The following is a 20107-nucleotide window of genomic DNA, read 5'->3' as shown; positions in this document are numbered from 1 at the left end:
TGAGAGTACCCTTCCGCACATGCATGTAAAGAGACTAAGTCTGAGAGTACCCTTCCGCACATGCATGTAAAGAGACTAAGTCTGAGAGTACCCTTACGCACATGCATGTAAAGAGCTAGGTTTGACAGAGCTTTGCAGTCCCTAAAGGATAGGGACTGTCATTTTCAATGGACCCTATAGTAGTTGGCTACAAACATTTACCAAGCATTGAACTCTTAGCTGACTCTCTGAGATGGCCACGTGACACAGACTGGTGTGAGGAATGGAAAAGAGATGACAAAGGGACAAATCAGAGACACAGAAGCCAAGGATTAGGTTAGGGCTTCCATCATAGCACATCCAACCCTCTTCTCCAAGCATCCAGAGAGCTTTCTAGGCCTCTTTGACCAACCCCTCACATACCTTTTTTGGAGAGAAGACACCCACAGTACCGCCATCCTCCCGGACAGCCACGCCCATCTCAGCCAGCAATGCTTCTCTGCAAGCAAGGGAAAGGCGAACGTCAGCCTTATCATTGCCACCATGATCTTTCCCTGCCAAGGTGCCCGTGATCTGTCTGCCCTGGCCCCCATACCTCTCCATTCTCAGAGCCTCTGTCTTACGGAGCTTCTCCTCCCAAGTCTCATTCAGCTCAGCTATAATCTTCTCTGTTTCCTGAGGGCATCAGGATAGACAGAAAGCAAAAGTCAGACCAACACCTACCACAGAGACCACTGTACGCTTGAGACTCCTTCCTCCACTTCAGCCTTGGCTTTGGAGAAAGAAAGTTGGAGCAGCACCCAGACTGCCACCCCTTGCCAGTTCTAGCTTCCCTTCCCACCTGCAGCCTCTCCATGGCCTCCTCAGGCCCAATCTGGGGCTCAGCACTGGGTGAGAATGAGGGCTCCAGCTCCCCATTATGTGGCGGAGGAGATGAGGGTGAAGCTGGGGCAGGGGGAGATGATGCAGGGGGCAGAACACCTCCAGGACTCCCCTCTTCCACCTTTAGACCTGGAAAAGGGAAAGGGAGAAGAAGAGGCTAAGACAGAACTGATCAGAGACAAGAAAGGCTAAGAGAGTCACAGAGAACTGCAGAGGACATCTGAGCAACTTGCCACCAGGGAGATGGCTCTCCTAAGCGGTGATGACAGAAACTGTGACCCCAGGGATGGAGAGCCTCACTCTTGCCTGAGGTGAACCTGCTGTCATGTGCACCTAGCTATTTTAGTTCTGCTCCTAGGATAAGATGCCATACACTTTTCCTTCAGCAAGACAACATATCTACCTCATCCACTCTTCCCCAGAAGGCTCTCATTCTCTCCACAGTGCCCCCCAGCACTCTATCCTCAGCACCACAGACCTCAACACTGAACAGAGTGTGAACTTGATGCAGTTAACATGGACTATGTCTCTTCCCACATGGACATTAATTCCTTTTTTTTCATGATACTTTTGTTTCGTTTTCTTATTAAAAATATGGAATGCTGCATGAATTAGTGTCATCCTTGCACAGGGCATTACTCCTCACAGTGAGGCTGAGCACCACATTTAAAGACCATCCTGTTGTTGACGATTAAGCTGTAGTTAATTAGAACGCTATGTTTGCAGGCATAGGGACAAATGCCTATAATCCTAACCCTTGGAAGTCTGGAGGATAGTGGGTGTGTGGTAACCTTGACTACACGAGACCTTGTCTCAAAACAACCTATAATTCCAGCACTTTACAGCCTGTAATAGGAGGGACTACAGCAGCGGTGGTTCTCAACCTGTGGGTTGTGACCCTTTGGAGTTGCATGTCAGATCTCCTGTATATCAGATATTTACATTACAATTCATAGCAGTAGGAAAATTATAGTTATGAAGTAGCAGTGAAATAATTTTATGGTTGAAGGTCACCACAACACGAGGAACTGTATTAAAGGGTTGCAGCATCAGGAAAGTTGAGAACCACTAAACTACAGAAGGGTCAAGGCTTCATATAGTGACACCCAAAACCAAAATGAAGAAAGAAAAGAAAAACCTGTCAATTTGCGAGAATTTCTCTAAGACACATACCCTGCAGTGTCTTCTAAACTTATGTGAATCATACAATCGTGACTTGCTCTATATTCCTTGCACCTGCCATTTTATTAGTTCCAGAAGCCTGTCTTGAGTCTCCCTGAGAAACTAAGTCTGTCCCAGCTCCAGAATTTCAAAAGATATAAGTGCCTTCTCCAGATGTGTCCATGTCACTGAATACCAAAGGGCTTAATGGAGAGTGGACCTTCACACACTCCAGGACTGGGCAAAGGGGAAGAACGAGAGACAGGGTGAGCAAACAGGCCTTCTTTGGCAGGAGGACAGCGAGTGTGTGAGCCCGACCTCCTAGAGCAGAGGCTGACAGCCCCTGAGCCATCAGCAGGTCCCGCAGCCGGGCCACCTCCTCCTGCAGCTCCCGGATAAGCCGGGCATTGGGGTCCTCGTTGATGACAGCATTGCATCGGATCTGCTTGGTGCGGTCTGCATACCTGGGCGATGAAAGGTCAAAGTGACGAAGGCAGGCCTGGGAGAACCTTGTCGTCTATCTTTTCCCTGCTCCCTCCCAGATCTCAAGACACTGTGACAGGGCTAGAGGCTCTCCCTCCCTTATGACTGATCAGCCTCAGAGTTCCTGGCACCTCTGCTATGCTACCAAAGCTGAAACCCCACCTGAGAGTGCTAAGTGTCTCCTCGTAATTGATGTCAGCAGGACTCAGGGCTGCAATCATTGCTGTGCGAGAGTTCCCACCTATGAATGGAAAGGATGGGAAAACTATAGGTGAGCCGGAGCCTAAGGAAAGTCATATTGGATTGGGTGAGATTCTGCAAGGCTATTTCCCCAGGACTCGGGAAGGAGAAGCCAGAGGGTAGAGGTCAGGGCCAGCCTGGGATACCTGTCTCAAATTAATTAACTCTAGTTAACAAACAAACAAATAAATAAATTCAGATTATTAACTAAAGCAAGAGTACCCCAGTTCAAAGGTCTGAGGGGCCAGCGTCTTAGGTAGGCTAAAGTTGAGAATTGTGGAGCCGATCATGAAATCCAGGAATGTAGGGAAAGGTGAGGTCAGGGAACTGTCAGGGACCTGTGAGCACTCAGAGGCCTGGGGGAGGGAGAGGAACTCTGCAGTACTTGGGGTCAGGGGTAAACAGGTCAGGAAGGCCTCTGGTCTAGCAGTGTGTTGCCATGACATCAGCATAGGTAACTTCCTTACAGGATGGGGGAGGAACGGTGCGACAACACTGACTACATTAGAGATTCTAAGGGGGAAAGGATTCTGTCCGATGAGATGACAGCAGGGTTAGCAAAGAGTGGGAGGCACCCCTCACCCAAATTCTCCTTGAGCAGCCAGGTGAGCACTGAGTCTCTATAGGGGATGAAATCCGACTTCCGCTTCTTTGATTGCTGAGGGATAAAAGGGGACCGTAATCAGGATGAGTCAGTCCAAGCCTTCTCTCCTTCAGGCTTCTCCTTCCCAACCCTCAGGGCTCACCAAATCTGCCAGGGCTGAGATCACCTTCCCAAGCGTAGTCAGGGACTTATTGATGTTGGCACCTTCCTGGGAAAGGACAGGAATGTGGAACTGAGACCTTCCCCTATCAATCAGATCCACGTGCCGGCAAGGGTCCTAGGGGATGATCAACAACCTCCCTCCCTGCACAGCCCCTAAGGCTTCCACCATCCTCACCTTTAGACGCATCCCCCGGGCCCCTGAGGAGTCAGCCCGCTCACTCCCGGCGAGGTCCACCAAGCTGATCTTACTGACCTGTGGTTGGAAGAAAGAAGCAGGTTGTAACTGGGATGGTTAGGGGATGGGAAGGCAAATTAGGGAACTAGGCAGAGGAAAGCTGGATGTTTAGCACAGGCTAGAGAAACTCAGGGGGAGACAAAGGAAAACAGATGACAGGAGAGTAAGGTGCTTGGTTTCTCATCCCCGGCTTCATTTATTCACTTACAAATATTTATAGGTTCACTGTGTTTCACAGCAGGGGACACAGTGGCACTGGAGCCCTGCTCTGAGAACCTTTAAGGACAAGCAAGCTAACAGGTTATAACACACTATCTGGCAGGAGGGTAGAGGGGACTGTGGAAGCCCAGAGGAGGCGCCACCTTAAGGGTAGGGAGTGCACAAGCCCCTTCTTGTCACCTTCCGGTCCCCATTTGAGAGACATCACTACCTTTTCTGAATCCAGGCCAGTAAGCTGGTCATGGGATCGCTGGGTAAAGACAATAGTAAAGACGGCATGGGAGCGGCTGCTGGTCTCGTTCATGTTGGTGGCAGCCACGGTTCTGGAGTTGAAAGGAAAAGTCAGAGGCTTCCAGCTCCTCAGCCTCACAATTTTGCCTCCCTTCCTTCCCATTCCCAGGTAAGCCCGCCTCACCTTGCCTTATTTCCACAGTCCATGAGGTCAGCAATGTCTGCATAGGAAGTCACAGCCAGTTTAGACAGGTCTTGCACATATGGGCCTAGGATGGGGTGCTCCCGGACCCGCAGAGAGCCCCGACTCTTGGGGTTCAAGAGGTCTCGTACTCGCTCGCAATAGATCTCCATATAGCTCACCTGAGCAGGAAAAGCAGATAGGAAGTGAGGAAGCCATTAGTGACACCGCTGGAGAAACTAACCCTAGGCTCTACTAGACAGGACAAAGTTAACTGCAACTCAGATTGAATACGCTGATTGAATACGCTGGCCCAGTGACTTCTCTCTCTAACCTGGGGAGGTGAGTCTAATCATTAGCATCCCATAGAGGAATATACTCAGGAGCTACAAGCCGAAATCACTGCCTAAAGTCACAAGTTAGTCACCAGAAGAACCAGAATGAGGTCCCAAGCTGACTCCAGACACAGACCTCAGTCTTAATCACAGTTTCCTTCGTTCTTGCCCAGGGGCACCAGGCTTCCTGCCTGCCTGCACACAGACTGGGGCTTACCTCTACCGAATAGGAAAGCTGGGCACTCTGGTTCACATTGACTCGAGAGAAGAGGTCCTCACAGAGCTGGAAGGGGCCACAGAAAAGCTCCTGGTCAGGGCATACCCGCAGCTCCCAGCCCTAGGCCAGGCCTTGTCCCAAATGACCCCTTTCCACAGCCCCAAGGGAGTGGTCAGTTCCATTTTATAGATAGGAAAACAATCTCTCAAATTTCACATATGCCTAAGAGTCACGAGCTGGTATTCATCACACTAGGATGCAAACCCACGTATCCTGTACTGTCGTCTATGTGCAAGGCCACTACGGTGCATAGCCACAGAGAATTATGGACAACTCTCATTTATTCACAGCTACAATTGGCACCTTCTGCCATACAGAAGTCCACAGGGAATGTACTAAAACAGTATACATCAAAGTAAAACAAAAGCCACAGCTCCTCCAGTGTTAATGCCTTGGCTCTTCTCATGGAGCCTTGCTGTCCTGGTGGGTGCAAAGCCTCTCTCCCAAAAGGGCCTTGGGTATTAGGTTGCAGCCAAGCCTTATATCTATCTCGTTTCCAGTCACAACAGCCCCAGATAGCCTTCTTCTCTGTGGCAACTGACGATGTTCCTCCCTGGCTGCCCAGTTAGGTCCCAGCATGTACCTGAGGCACAATGCCCTGCTGCCCCGGCTCCTGCCGCCCCATCATGGTGTAGGACTTCCCAGCCCCTGTCTGCCCGTAGGCAAAGATGCACACATTGTAGCCTTCAAAGGCGTGGAGTAGCATCTCTTCTCCTATGTCTCGGTACACCTGCTGCTGAGATGCAAACTGCGGATCCTCCACCTAGGTGGGAGGGCAGAGAAAAGACAGCAGGAGCCCTGGATGAGTTTGTGTCTATGGCCGAAACATCCCGACCACTCTGACTGCCCAAAGGTCCGATGTGCCCTCACCCTGACTACACCATTCTTATCAGAACCAACCTTCTGATCCAGCCCAATGCTGGTCCTGATTACCTGGACAGACCCAATGTTCCCCCTCTAGGTTCTAAACACAACTCAAGAGTGCACACACCACCCAGAGGTACTTCTTCTCCCAATCCAGTCATATTTTCCAGCAATACCCTCACTTCTCAGGACCCAAACCCCCTGTCTCCTAGGGCTAAGCTCTTTCTCTAGCCCCAATCACCTCACCGAAGTATGTGACCAGTAAGAATAGTCGAAGGTGAAGCTTTTGGGGGCATCCTTGCTCTGTTTGGGATTAATGATGGCTGCGAATACAAAGAAAGAAAAGCCACAGTCAACCACTCTCAACCTCTGCCCATTTTCCCATAAGCCCTGAGGATTCAGGATCCCACTCCCCACCTCTGTCCTAACTCATTTCTTCCCTTTAATAATCCCCACCCCCTCCAGCCACCAAAGCTAATTTTGGCTTCACAGGACCCGCCCCCACTGAGCTGCCTCCCTGGATTGGGCAACGGAGGGCTGCTGGCCAACATTCCCCCTCCCCGGGACAGGAACATGGAAAGGCCAGCCTGCCCCCCACCCCCCCTTACAGCTAGCACATGCTCTATGCCCAGCATAGAGGCCTGGCCTCCCCTCTGATGTCCCAGCTAGGCCTCTGGATTCACTCACAGGTGGTGTTGCCCTGCATGCTGACCACACACTTGGCATCCTGGCTGGTCTCACGGGCATTAAAGGGCCGAACCCTCACTGCAACTTTCACAGAGGCTCCAGCCATAGCTTCCAGAATCTCCTGCCCTCCTCAGCTGGAGGACAGAAAACAAGGGGATGGTCAAAGCCACTGGGAAAACTCGACACTGCCTCCTGCTTCTGGAGTCCTTGTCTCCACACTTTATCCCAGCTAGGGTACCCAGTCCCTCAGTTGCTGCTCTGCTGGCCTTCCTCCCAAATGTCATTCCCAAAAACAGTCCTACAGAGCTCTCTCTCCCCAACCAGATCCCAGTTTGCAGGGACTTGGGCCATCACCCCAGAGTTACCTGGTGTCCTGGCCCCAGATCAGCGGGGCTGTATCAGTTCTGGCTGCCACCGGCCCGCGTATGGGAAGCCCCATCCTACACTTGGGGCCTGGCCACACCAGCAGGGCTGTAAGGGAAACCCTGATTGTGGGGGAAGAGTAGTCAGGAGGCACCTGTAGCTCCAAAGGTCTGTCTGGGGTTCTGTGTTTAGAGGGCAAGGGAGAGGGATGTGTTAGGAAAGCTAAGGATAAGCTGCCCCTCTGGAGTGGCTGAACGCAATGTGAATCCAAGGGCAGAGACAGTGATATTTTTATTCCTAGTCACTTGCAAGTGTACTGAGCGTTCAGTTAAGAGGAGAGAGAGAGAGAGAGAGAGAGAGAGAGAGAGAGAGAGAGAGAGAATGAAACACAGATTGGACAGAGGGTGATTCAGAGTGAAGAACACATGGGCAGAGATGCTGAGGGTGGCAGGAAGGGAAGAGGAGGGACAGAAAGTTACAGACACCAAGAAAGTGAGAGGAATCAGACAAGAGACAAGATTGAGGTCAGGCTATAAAAAAAAAAAAAAAAGAATGACAGAAGAAAAGGAAAGAGAGTCTCAGAGATATTGAGAAGACAGAGAGTGAGGGCTCTGGGGCCAAAGCACAAACTGGAAACCCAGAAGACAGGTAAGAGGAGACAAAAAAAACCCCAGTCATAAAACTGGAATCTGTAATTCTTCTCCAGGGTGGGCAATTCTCACATAGAGCTGACAACCCCCACACATGAGGCAGGGGCCCGCTACTGATTGGCAAAGTCCAAGGGCTAGTGGAACAGCCTGTAACAAGGACTCACAGGGCCTGCTGGTGATCCCCAAACCCCTTGCCCAGCCCCCAGTACTTCCTCCTCAGGATCCAGGACAATGGGCAGGGGAGGGTGGGGTCATCCTGTATGCATAATATCAACCCCCCCCCAGGACTCCACGCAGGGAGACCCAGAATACCTGTATCTTCAAGGGGGTGGGGGGACTATACCCAAGGAGCGGGGCTTCCTGAAAGGAAAGCCAAGGGAAAAGGAAACAGGTTGGTCATAACCCAACCTGGGGCTAGTGCTATGGCGTCCACTAGCCTGGGGAAAGTGCCAGGCTGCAGCCTAGGAATGTGGGTGATCCGGGTGCCCACACCCTAGGAGGAGAGTCTAAGCAGCCCACGCCCACGGATAGCAGAGTGAAGACTTAAAAAAAAAAAAAAAAAAAAAAAGAGAGATCAACGATGCTGCACTCCCACCTGTAGCCCCCAAAGACCGCCAATTTCTGTCATGCTATTTGGGCCTCACCTCCCCAGCCTTCCTAGGCAGAGCAGGGGTGGAGTGAAGGGGCTGGTTTATCCCACCACAGGAAGGGAGTAGCCGAAATCACAGAGACTGGCTCGGGAAGACTAGCCCTGACCCCCAAAACCCTAACTAGGGGAGGGAAGGACACCAGAGTGGACAGGCAATATGACTCGTCCGAAGCTAAGAAAACAAGGAATTGGGTGGCAAGAATAGGGTATAGCGGGGTAAAGAAATAGGGAGTAGGTGCAGGGTCTGCAGGTCCTGCTTTAAAGGCGCACTCGGGAGGAGGCCGAGACTAGATGGGGCAGACCGACTCCAAAGGGGGTCTCGGGTCACCTGCACCTTGCCCACTGGCAGGTCTCCAACAGGCCCCCGCCTGTCCTCTCTGGGCGGCCATGAGTTCCTGGTTCTCCAGTCCAGCCAACCGACGGCTGCCCGGGGCCTGGCACCTCTCTGCGCCTCCGCGGGATAAATAGCACATGATCCGAGCTCTCGCGCCTAGCCCGCTTGGCCGGGTCGTGCAATCGGGACCTCGGAACTCCGGCTCCCCGCCCCACAGCGCATTCCTCCGCGGGCGTCCCCTCCCTGCCCCCCACCGGCTCTCACCTCGTCGCGGCAGGACTCCCCGGCGGAGAGCAAAGGGACAAACTTTCTGGGATGCCTAAGACCGGCGAGGGAGAGACCGGGGGCCAGTTCGGGGCTGCCCCCGCCCCTCGCCGGGTCCCCGGGCGGCGGGCGGCGGATCGCGCCCCGGGGGCGGCAGCAGAAGCGGCGCCAGCGGCCGGCGCCCGCCCGGGCAGCGCGAGCTGGGGCGGGAGCGAGGGGCGGGGGACGGACGGACGGGCGCGCGCGCGGACGGGCGAGCGGGCACGCGCTGTCCCGGGAAGGAGCCACCCGGGTCACTCTAGTTAAAGGGGCAATGCACTCTGACAGTAGGGCTCGCCGGGCAGAGACAGAGAAACTGAGTTGCGGACACTCAGGGAAAGCAAATCACCAGAACGTGGGAAAACTAGAGCTCCTGAGGAGTCGGGAAAGGCGGGGTCGGACGCAGGAGGGGACTTAGGCCGGAGCCGCGCACGTCGTCGCCGTCAGAGGCGCGCCTGGGGGCGGGGCTTGATGGCAGACCACGCCCAGGAGGCGGTCCCCCTCAGGCCCGGCCTTCAGGCGAGCCAGGCAAGTGGGGCGACCGGGCTCACTACCGAGCTGCTCCTTCCTGCCGGACCTGAGGTTCCAGAACTCGCTTCGCAGTTGCCTCAGGTGATGGGGCCAAATGCAGAGACGTCGCCGACATAGCCGCCCGGACGCTCTCTTCTCAGATAGCCTTCTGGTTTGACTCCCGGACCGCCGCCTCAGCCCGTCAGCCCCAGTCAGCCCCAGTCAGCCCCTCAGGCTCAGGTGGCCTCTTAGGCCGCTGTTGCCTTCTCAGGGCTGGGGAAGGAGACCCCTGCCCGCCCAGCATGGTTTGCCCATGTCCCTAAGCTCACCACCCCAGTTTTGCCTTCCTGCCTATTGCCAAAGATTTGGCTGTAGACCCCAGTCTTCCTGCCAGAGGTCGCCTTGGCCCATTTAGGCCTAGTTCTGTCCCCCCCTCCCCCTGCCCCCCTCCCCAGTAAGGCTACCCCAACACCAGGCTCCTCAGCCAGGGCGACACCTTTCAGATGCCCATCCACCCTCTTAGTTGTGTCTTGCTGCCAAGGTCTTGAGTATCCCCTGGTCAACTATCCATTCCGTCTGGCTGCCTTAAACCCGCCCAGCCCCTTAGATCTAGGTCACCCACTCAGGCTCAGCCATCCAAATTCCTCATTGCTCCTTTAGTTCTAGACCCCCTACGAATTCAGGATATCCATTTTTTAGATCTCACACTAAACAGCCCAACTCTCTACCATCTGCCACTTCAAGATACTCCTTTTGCTTTTAATCTTCCTCAACACTTCTCAGCTCAGTTTAGCTGCCCTTGGTTTTGTTTTGTGATGGACTGGGTCTCTCTTTGTAACCCCTACCCCCAGGCTAGCCTTAAACACTCAACCCTGTGTTAGCCTCCTGAATGCTGGGGTCACAGGATTGCAAAACTATGCCTGGCTCACTCTTTGGATAACCTTTGCTTGCAACATTTTCTGACTTTGTCCTTTATGCCAGCCAACATGCACTCCTAACTTACCTGGTAGTTTATTGTTTAGGGTCCCAGGGCCTTGGGCATGTCGGCAAGCTGCTCTGCCACTTAACTGCAGTCATATTGCTTCCCCAGCTTTTTTATTTGTTTCATTTTGAACAGAAATCTTGTTTTAAACCAGTCTGGAGTCAAAACCCAAAGATTAAGTCTCCTGAGCCTTTGGGATTACAAGTCTGTACATCACTCCTGGCTTTTACCTAGTATTTGTTCATTTATTTAATTTTATTTTTCTGGACTTCTCTAGAATTCTTTAAAAATAATTAAGTATTTTTGTGTTTCATGTGTGCATATGTGTAGAGATCAGATCCAGAGATTGAATTTAGGTCATCAGGATGGGGCCAACAAGCAATTTTATCCGCTTGTCCATCTAGTATATACTTTTTAAGATTTTATTTTTAAGCTAGGAAGTGGTGGCATATGCCTTTAATCTCAGCACTTGGGAGGTAGAGGCAGGCAGATCTCTGTGAGTTTGAGGACAGCCTGATCTCAGAGCTAGTTCCAGGTCAGACAGGGATACACAGAGAAACGCTGTCTCAAAAAGAGAAAAAAAAAGTCTTAATTAATTACATATGTGCTCATATTTGTGCATGTGGGTGTATGCCGGTATGGGTGCCTGTGTAGGTCAGAAAAGGGTATCAAATCCTCTAGAGGGGAGTTAGGAGTTACAAGTGTAAGCCATCTGACATGGATGCTGGGAACCTAACTCAGGTCTTCTCCAAGAGCAGCAAGCACTCTTAACCACTGAGCCATCTCTCCAGCTCTCATAGCTAACATTTTTAATATTAATACAATTATACACCCCTGTCTTTCTCCATATCTAGTATTCTTTTTTTTTAAGATTTATTTATTACTATATGTAAGTACACTGTAGCTATCTTCAGACACACCAGAAGAGGGTGACAGATCTCATTACAGGTGGTTGTGAGTCATCATTTGGTTGCTGGGATTTGAACTCAAGACCTTCAGAAGAACAGTCAGTGCTCTTAACCGCTGAGCCATCTCTCCAACCCCCATATTTAGTATTCTTAACCAGCTAGCTTCCTACCCATCTTAGCTAGCTGTGAAGTCATCTTTGCTGGCTCTGTGCAACTGAGGTTTTTTGTTGTTTTGTTTGGATGAAGCAAAGATGGAAGGTTTGTTTTTGTTTTTTAAAGATTTATTTATTTATGTATGCGAGTACACTGTCCTGTCACTGTCTTCAGACACATCAGAAGAGGGCATCAGATTCCATTACAAATGGTTGTGAGCCACCATGTGCTTGCTGGGAATTGAACTCAGGAAGAGCAGTCAGTGCTTTTAACCTCTGAGCCATCTCTCCAGCCCAGTTTTTAAAATTTTTATTTTAGATTGATTTATTTCATTTTTATGTGTTTTTCTTGTGTGCACATATGCGTTCCTGGTGCCCACAGAGATCAGAAGAGCTTGTCAGATAAAGTTACAGATGATGGGGGCTGGAGAGATGGCTCATCAGGTAAGAGCACTGACTACTCTTCTGAAGATCCTGAGTTCAAATCCCAGCAACCACATCCACATGGTGGCTCACAACCACCTGTAATGAGATCTGACGCCCCCTTCTGGCACATCTGAAGATAGCTACCCTGTACTTATGTATAATAATAAATAAATCTTAAAAAAAAAAAAAAAGTTACAGATGATTGGGAACTACCGTGTGGGTGCTGGGAGCCAAACTCAGGTCCTCTCCTTAAGAGCTGAGCCATCACCTGGTGGTGGTGGCGCATGCCTTTAATCCCAGCACTTGGGAGGCAGAGGCAGGCGGATTTCTGAGTTTGAGGCAAGCCTGGTCTACAAAGTGAGTTCCAGGACAGCCAAGGCTACACAGAGAAACCAAGAAAACAAAAGCAAAAAACAAAACAAAACAACAACAACAACAAAGCTGAGCCATCTTTCCAATCCTACAGTTGGAGGTTACTAAGAGAATGTTTTAAAATAGACTTAACCAGAGGCATCAAAAGAAAGAGCAAGGTAAGGGCTGAAGAGTTGGCTCAGTGATTAAGAAGACCTTTTCTGCCTTCTCCAGCTCCTGCATGAACATGGTACACATAAACTTATACAGGCTCACAGCACACACGTAAATAAAAAGTAAGTAAATCTTGAAAGGAAGAAGAGCTTAGGAGAAGGACTGTGTACATCCAAGCATGAGTACTACCTTTTCTTTTTTTTTTTTTTAAAGATTTATTTATTATTATATGTAAGTACACTGTAGCTGTCTTCAGACACACCAGAAGAGGGAGTCAGATCTTGTTACGGATGGTTGTGAGCCACCATGTGGTTGCTGGGACTTGAACTAAGCACCTTTGGAAGAGCAGTCGGGTGCTCTTACCTGCTGAGCCATCTCACCAGCCCCTACCTTTTCAAGAAAGTGTGCAACTTCTCTTTTCACTTTACTGTAGAGCAGTGCTCCTCAGCCTCCCAAGCTGTGACCCTTTAATACAGTTCCTCATAGTATGGTGATCCTCAACCATAACATTATTTTTGTTGCTACTGCATAACTATAATATTGCTACGGTTATAAATTGTGATGTAAATGTCTGTGTTTCCCTATGATCTTAGGTGACCACTGTGAAAGGGCCATTCAGCCCCCGTCAGATTGCAACCCACAGGCTGAGAACCACTGCTGAAATTGTAGACAGTCTCAGCTGCCTTCTCCTTTGTTGTTATTTTTTCCACAGTTTCACTAACCTTTCATTCCCAATATATTACCAACCCTGACTTCCTCCACTTCTCTGTCCTCAATCACCAGTTCTGTTCCAACTATTGCCAAAGGCCTTTGCACATCCAGTCTCCACCTGCCAGCTTTTTGTTTCATCATCTTATATTACAATGAACTTAACTTGTATGTGTAGTCTTCACTTGCTTTATACCTTGAACTCCAGAAATTTTTCTCCTCGACACCATCCACCTTTTCTGCTGTTTTCATCTCCAACTTTACATGTTTAGTTAACAGTACAGCACTATTGACTCTCTTAGAATTATTAAGCTCTCCTTTTTTTTCAGGATGTTCAGTCCCCTTCCAGTCTCTAGACTTGTTGATGGTCTGGTCCCCACAGCCATTATACGAGTGAATGACTCATTACCCATTATCCTCCCAGCACCAAGGAGATCCAGTCTTGCTACTGTCCAAGTCCAGTCATGCAGGGTCAGGAAGATGGAGACAGCATCCTTCCTTTTGCCAAGTGAGTCCTCCCTATTGGGTAGGAAGGACAAGGATGGGATGGAAGGAAGATGTTTGAATTCTTCTCAGAAAGGAGTACAAAAGAGCAGGAACCTTCAGTGCCTGTGTGTTTAGGGGATTGAGGTTCATTTATTCAATAAATAATAAATAATAATAATAAATTGTTTTAAATTGTCAATGGAGACCAGAAGGATTGTGAGGCTGTAGAGCTAGAGTCAAGGGATGGGTGAGCCAGCTGACATGGTGCAAGAAACAAACTCACTACCAGCATGATGCTCTTAACCACAGGTCAGCTCTCTAGCCCCAGCAAACTGGTTTTTGAATACGGTAATGGTCTAAGAACTGTCCTCTCACAGAGCTAGTGGTAAAACAGAATGTATAGACAATGTATGGACAAGCATCATTACAGCTAGTTAGGAGAACTACACAAAGATACATAAGTATAGAGTGATGGAAAACAGGAGATAAAAGGTTAGGCTCATTGTAGAAAACAAGTGTGTAGAAGTGAATTCAAAATGAAATAAACTGGGTATGCTCTAGTTAACAGGTTAGGCCAATGTAATTAAAACTTACTAACTGAAGAAAATGTGAACAAAGTTAAGAGAGTTAAAGCTGGGTCATATCAAACCTTATAGGCCATAGGCAAACTTTTGTATTTTTATTCTAAAGATGGTAGGAATGGATAGAAAGTTTAAGCTAGGCAGTGAACAAGCACACCTGTTTCCTTCAACCTCTTTTATTATGGAAAATTTCAAATAAATGCACTAGAGAAATAGTGTTATGAATTGATGTATTCTTTTCAGGAAGATTCAATAATTTTCATTATGGGGATTTTTTTAAACCTATCTATCCTCCTAATTCTCAATTTTTTAAAAGATTTATTTACTTATTTTATGTATGTGTATACACTGTAGCTAAACAGGTGGTTGTGAGCCATCATGTGGTTGCTGGGATTTAAACTCAGGACTTTCAGAAGAGCAGTCAGTGCTCTTAACCACTGAGCCACCTCTCCAGCCCCCTAATTCTCAATTTTTAAAGATTTTTTTATTGTATGTGTCTGTGACTTTATGCACACATATATGTGCAGGTGTGTGCTCCAGTATTGTACTTGTTGCAAGAAGGTAAGAAGTAGCCTCTGGCACTCACTGCCTTTCTGTTTTGTTTTGTTTTGTTTTTGTTTTTTCGAGACAGGGTTTCTCTGTATAGCCCTAGCTGTCCTAGAACTCACTCTGTAGACCAGGCTGGCCTCAAACTCAGAAATCCACCTGCCTCTGCCTCCCGAGGGTTGGGATCAAAGGTGTGCGCCGTTTGGTTGGGGTTTTCTGTTGGTTTGTTTTGTTTACTTGCTTGTTTGTTTATTTGGGGGTTTTTTGGTTATTTTTGTGTTTTGTTTTGTTCTTTTCAAAAGGTCATATTACATATATCTCTGGAACTCCCTATGTAGATCAGGCTAGCCTTGAACTCAGAGAGATCTACCTGCCTCTTCCTCCTGATTGCTGGAAATAAAGGTGTGTGCTACCACTGGGAAAAAAATTTTAAAGATTTTATTTATCTTATTTTATGTGTGTGAGTATTTTGACAGTATATGTGTACCATATGGGTCCTGGGAACCTAATCTGGGTCCTCTGCAAGATGCAAGAGCAACAGTGCTTTTAACTGCTGAGTTGTCCCTCTTTGCCAAACCATTTCTTTGAAGCAGGGTCTCTCTCTCTCTCTCTCTCTCTCTCTCTCTCTCTCTCTCTCTCTCTCTCTCTCTCTCTCTCTGAGACTGGAGTTCATATTTTCTCAGAGTAGAAGCTAGCAAGCCCCAGAAATTCAGCCCCTTCCAAGGTAGGGCTACAGATGTGTGAAGGTCACTTAGCTTGTTAGATGGGTACTGGGATCTGAATTCCAGTCCTCATGACTGAACAGCAAGTACTACCTCCAGCCCCTTTGTTTGATTGTTTTTGAAGTGGGGTCTTACACAGTTTAGGCGCGCCTCAAACTTACTATGTTGACAAGGATGGCTTTCCACTTCTGATCCTGTCATCATCCCCCAAGTGCTTAGATTACACACATGTACCAGGGGGTGTTGGATCTCCTAAAGCTGAAGTCAACAGGCAGTTGTATGCTACCTGATGTGGGTTCAGGGAACTCAGTTCTCTAAAAGAGCAGTGAATGCTCTTAACCACTGAGCCAATGTGATACCACTTTAAAAGTCTCAGTGGACTCAGGAGGCAGAAACAAAGAAAAGAACAGATTACTTTCTTCTCCTCTGTGTAGTAGCATCTGGGGAGGAAATAAGAATAGAAGCGGGGGCTGGAGAGAAGGCTCAGCAGTTAAGACCACTTGTTCTTGCAGAGAATCTGGGTTCAGTTCCCAATACCCACATGGCAGCTAAAAACCATCTGTCACTCCAGGTCTAGAGGATCCAATGCCCTCTTCCATTGTCTGTGGGCACTGTACAAATGTGGTGCTCAGACATACATGCAGACAGCATATCAATACATATAAAATAAAAAATACTTTTGGGGGGGTTTGAGACTGGGGTTCTCTGTGTAGCCCTGGCTGTCCTGGAACAACTCACTCTGTAGATCAGGCTGGCCTCAAACTCAGAAATCCGGCTGCCTCTGCTTCCCAAGTGCTGGGATTAAAGGCTTGCGCCACCACGCCCAGCAAAAAATACATTCTTAAAAATAAAAATATGGGGGCTGGAGAGATGGCTCAGTGGTTAAGAGCACTGACTGCTCTTCTGAAGGTCCTGAGTTCAAATCCCAGCAACCACATGGTGGCTCACAACCATCCATAATGAGATCTGATGCCCTCTTCTGGTGCATCTGAAGACAGCTATAGTGTATTTAGATATAATAATAAATCTTAAAAAAAATAAAAAAAATAAAATAAAAATATGGGGTGTTGTGAAATGTCTCAGTGATTAAGAGCACTGGCTGCTTTTCCAGAGACCCAGATTCAGTTTCCAGCACACACAAAACATCTATAACTTCAATTCCAGAGGGTCTGATACACCCTTCTGGGTTCTGTGGGCCCTATGCATGTGATACACAGACACATATACAGGCAAGACACATTATACGGAATAAAAATTAATTAAAATTTCAAGAAATCTTTTTAGAAGAATAGAAGCAGAAGAGAGAGAATAGAAGCAGGGGAGAGAGAGAGCGAGAGAGAGAGAGAGAGAGAGAGAGAGAGAGAGAACTAGAAGCAGCTGAGATTCAGTGAGTTCTAAGGGTTCAACCATAGCCCATCTGCACCCTGGCCCTAGCTCCTATCTCCAATCAAATCAGTTTCATTAACATCTTTAGCTACGGTGGGCAAAAGGCTCTCTATGGCTGTAGCTCAGCTAGATACAGCTTAGGTAGCTGTGTTATTCCTAGCACTGCATTATAAACTAGGTGTAGTGGCACATGCCTGTGATCCTAGCATTCAGGATGTAGAGGTAGGAAGATCTTTTTAAAACTTTTTTATTAATTTATGTATATATCTGCGTGTGTATGTGCACATGCATATGGGTACCTGCAGAAGCCAGAAGAGGGTTGGATCCCACAGATCTGGAGTTACAGGCAGTTGTGAGTCACCCAGCCTAGGTCCTGGGATTTGAACTTGGGTCCTCTGTAAGAGCAGCATGTGCTTTTAACCTCTGAACCATCTTTCCACCCGTGTGAGGCAGGAGGATCTTAAGTACAAGGTCATCCTCTGTGACAGAGCAAGTTTGAGGCCAGCCTAGGATACATGAGACCCTGTCTTAAAGAGGGAAGAGAAAAAGCATTATGATTCATGTTTTTAATCTCAGCACTCAGAAAGAAAAAAAAAGGCAGATCTCTAAGTTTAGGGCTAGCCTAGTCTATATGGCAAGTTTCAGGCCAGCCAGAGCTTCATAGTGAGACCCTGCCTCAAAAGAGAGGTGGAAGAGAGTGTAGGGGAGGGAGGGAGAAAAGGATGGTAATGGAGAGGATGGATGAAAAGACATGGCTTGCAAGCACGTGGACAAGCTGTATGGTCCCATGGAAAGAACCCCCTGAATCCAGTGGGTGAGTAGATTCTGTAAGGCAGTGGTTCTCAATCTCCCTAATGCTACAACCCCTTTATATACCTCCTCGTTTGTGGTGAGCCCCCAACCATAAAATTATTTTCATTGGTACTTCATTACTGTAAATTTGCTACTGTTATGAATCACAGTGATATTTATCTATGGTCTTAAGAGACTCCTGTGAAAGAGCCATTGATGCCCCACCAAAAGGACAGAGACCTCTAGGTTGAGAGCCACTGCTTTAAGGGATGATACAGGCAAGAGTCTACCTTGTTCTCTCTCAGGTGTTCCAGAGTGGTTAGCCGATTTTCACCCTGCAGCCTGCCTCCCCAGAATCGCAGACCAATGCCTCAGCCTTATGGAGATGCCTTCTGGGAGAATCTTAGCCAAAGGTCTAGGTGAGTAGGAAGAAACCAGGAACTGGAAGTGGAAAGTCGAGGCTATGCAGTTTTTAACGATCATAAATCCTTACAGGAACGAGCCCTCATTTGGAAGTCATTTCACACTACTTGGTGCAAACTGTAGCTCCAACAGGTCGTTAGGAGAGTTTATAAGAGAAATGCTATTTATCAGGGTGTCCTTTCTAACTCCAGCTCCTGTTTTTGTTCTTCTCAGCTCCAACTGGATGGTAGAACAGTACATTCCACCAATTCTGGTAGGACAAACTGCTTCTCAGCCTTCTGTTAAAATTGTACCCACTGCCTTCCTATCCTTATTACCATTTCTCTCTGGTATTTCCCAATCAGTATACTAACCAGGCCCTGTTTTTATTGTAAATCAAGTATCCTGTTTTCTAGATCATACCTAAGCTTCCAAAACCCCCAGATTCTCCAGTCCAAGTTTCCCTGAAACTGACATCTATCTATATTTAGCAACTAGTCTTCCTTCTTGACACAGAGGGCCACTGATGGCCCCCGGCCTGGCCTGCACCCTCTTGAGGGGCTCCCTCCTCCTGAGAAGCTTTGGAGAAGAAAGAGAAAGAAGCTGCATTTGGAAAGAATGCAGAAGGGACCTGGAAGCATTCCAGCCCGAGTTAGAGCAGTTACATATCATCTGGAGGACCTGAGAAGGCGCCAGGGAATCATCAATGAGTAAGGAGGCATGGCATTGGGCCTCTGCAAGCCAAGCAGGGATCAGAGAGAGGCAGCATAGTTAAGAGCTTTAAGAGAATTCATTGGCACTTACAAAGGAACCATGTCCTTGGTGTAACTGAAATATAATTTCTTTATTTTTTTCATTTAATTATGTATATACTTGTATAGTGCATGCCACAACATGTGTGCAGAGGTCAGAGGACAATTTATGGGAACTGGCTCTCTCCTTCCATCATCTGGGTCCTGACTTAGGTCATCAGGCTTGGTGGCCAATACCTTTACCTGCTAAGTCATCTTGCTGACCCTCAAACATGATTTCTATAGTATGGAAAGAAGCAATTGAGGGATGGAAGTCATATAAGCTGGAAGGCGTGACATGGCCCATGATTACAAGAAAGCACATCGTTGAACTAGGGTTAATTGGGGGGGTCACTGTTTGGTCCCTGGACCGAAAAACCTTGTCTGTGAAGAACAAAAAGTTGGGGTGAATTGAAGGTCAGTGGTAGCACCTGTGAGTCTCAGCATGAAGTGCTTCAGACCGGGGGTGAGGAATGAAGAGACTGGAAGACTGACCTCCAGGCACTATTCTCCTCCATCTAATGTCTCCACAGACTGAAGAGGGCCCAGTGGGGCAGCTCTGATGCTACACCTGAACTTCCAGCACTTGAAGAGGGCTTTGAACTCCTAAGCACTACAAAATACTTTGACGTGGAAGAAGAGAGGGCAACCTATCCACAGAAAGAGACTTATTCTGTCACTCCCAGAGATCAGGTAAGACTGGAGAGGAACGCAGTAAGGTTAGGAGGAAGTCAATTCAAAATCAAATGGGGATGTGGCAGAAGCCAAGAGCCAAGTAGGGTAGCTGGTTTAAGGATGAAAAGTGTCGAGAAACTAAGCTTTTGAGGGTATGTGCCTGAATTTGGCAATTAAGAAATCTGGAGAGTCCTGTTTTTCCATTCTTGCTTTTCTTACCCCCTTGCTCTCCATTTCTCTCACCTACAGCTGCTTTGGACTCCCTGGACTCCTGTAGGCCAGCAGGGGACTTATGCCTCTGGGCAGCTAAGCTCTCTGACCTACAGCACTGCTACAGCCAGAAAGAACCCCGTTTACAATCCCCAGAGAATGGAGTTGGAGTCTGAGGAGTAGTGGGAAATCATCCAGGCCCAAGCTACGGGACCCAAGACCAATTCAAACATCAAGACTCCCTAGTGCTGGCTTCAGAGCGGATGTTTTCTATCTCCTAACCCTAACTGTTGTCTCCATCCCATAGCGTAGGCATTCACAGCCCACTTGCGTTCCTATCCAACTGTCCAGTCCACTCGCAGCCGGGTTTTTCTCTAGGCCAGACCCTGGTCTTGTGTTCTCTCTGTTCTGTTATTAAAGAGCACCAAGTAGTCTTGTTTCTGTGCGAGGTAGTGATGGAAGGGGA

At 48.3% G+C, this 20107-nt stretch overlaps 2 protein-coding genes across 11 annotated transcripts in view; one reads left to right on the top strand and one right to left on the bottom strand.

Moving 5' to 3' along the window:
- The window catches only part of Kif1c (kinesin family member 1C), a 30007-nt gene extending 21012 nt beyond the window's left edge, over nucleotides 1–8995 (bottom strand). The window contains exons 1-16 of one of the 4 annotated variants that reach the window (XM_021175484.2): nucleotides 8801–8995; nucleotides 6906–7025; nucleotides 6541–6674; nucleotides 6100–6176; nucleotides 5573–5752; nucleotides 4930–4995; nucleotides 4381–4559; nucleotides 4177–4288; nucleotides 3687–3764; nucleotides 3492–3557; nucleotides 3328–3403; nucleotides 2668–2746; nucleotides 2341–2486; nucleotides 821–990; nucleotides 575–654; nucleotides 403–478 (exon numbers count right to left, since the gene is read on the bottom strand). In XM_021175484.2, coding sequence (XP_021031143.1) covers nucleotides 403–478; nucleotides 575–654; nucleotides 821–990; nucleotides 2341–2486; nucleotides 2668–2746; nucleotides 3328–3403; nucleotides 3492–3557; nucleotides 3687–3764; nucleotides 4177–4288; nucleotides 4381–4559; nucleotides 4930–4995; nucleotides 5573–5752; nucleotides 6100–6176; nucleotides 6541–6646 — 1491 coding nt within the window. In that variant the 5' untranslated portion in view covers nucleotides 6647–6674; nucleotides 6906–7025; nucleotides 8801–8995. Of the gene's footprint in view, nucleotides 1–402; nucleotides 479–574; nucleotides 655–820; nucleotides 991–2340; nucleotides 2487–2667; nucleotides 2747–3327; nucleotides 3404–3491; nucleotides 3558–3686; nucleotides 3765–4176; nucleotides 4289–4380; nucleotides 4560–4929; nucleotides 4996–5572; nucleotides 5753–6099; nucleotides 6177–6540; nucleotides 6675–6905; nucleotides 7086–8800 lie in introns of all 4 variants that reach the window. The other 3 variants (XM_021175483.2, XM_021175485.2, XM_021175486.2) reach the window with 3 other exon arrangements.
- Nucleotides 8996–9351: 356 nt separating this feature from the next.
- Nucleotides 9352–20074, top strand: Inca1 (inhibitor of CDK, cyclin A1 interacting protein 1). 7 transcript variants are annotated; one of them, XM_021177085.2, is made up of 8 exons: nucleotides 9352–9451; nucleotides 12403–12464; nucleotides 13380–13558; nucleotides 17869–17982; nucleotides 18200–18239; nucleotides 18482–18675; nucleotides 19290–19449; nucleotides 19681–20074. In XM_021177085.2, exons 3-8 carry the CDS (start codon nucleotides 13515–13517, stop codon nucleotides 19822–19824), a joined length of 696 nt encoding a protein of 231 aa, XP_021032744.1. In that variant the 5' UTR covers nucleotides 9352–9451; nucleotides 12403–12464; nucleotides 13380–13514; the 3' UTR covers nucleotides 19825–20074. The 7 variants fall into 7 exon arrangements, with proteins under 7 accessions (XP_021032744.1, XP_021032745.1, XP_021032743.1 ...); XM_021177086.2 differs by lacking the exon at nucleotides 12403–12464 and having other exon boundaries at nucleotides 13475–13558; XM_021177084.2 differs by lacking the exon at nucleotides 12403–12464.
- Nucleotides 20075–20107: the final 33 nt, after the last annotated feature.

Source organism: Mus caroli, chromosome 11 (genome assembly GCF_900094665.2).
Source record: "Mus caroli chromosome 11, CAROLI_EIJ_v1.1, whole genome shotgun sequence".
NCBI classification, from domain to species: domain Eukaryota; kingdom Metazoa; phylum Chordata; class Mammalia; order Rodentia; family Muridae; genus Mus; species Mus caroli.
This window is presented reverse-complemented; position numbering and strand designations above follow the sequence as displayed.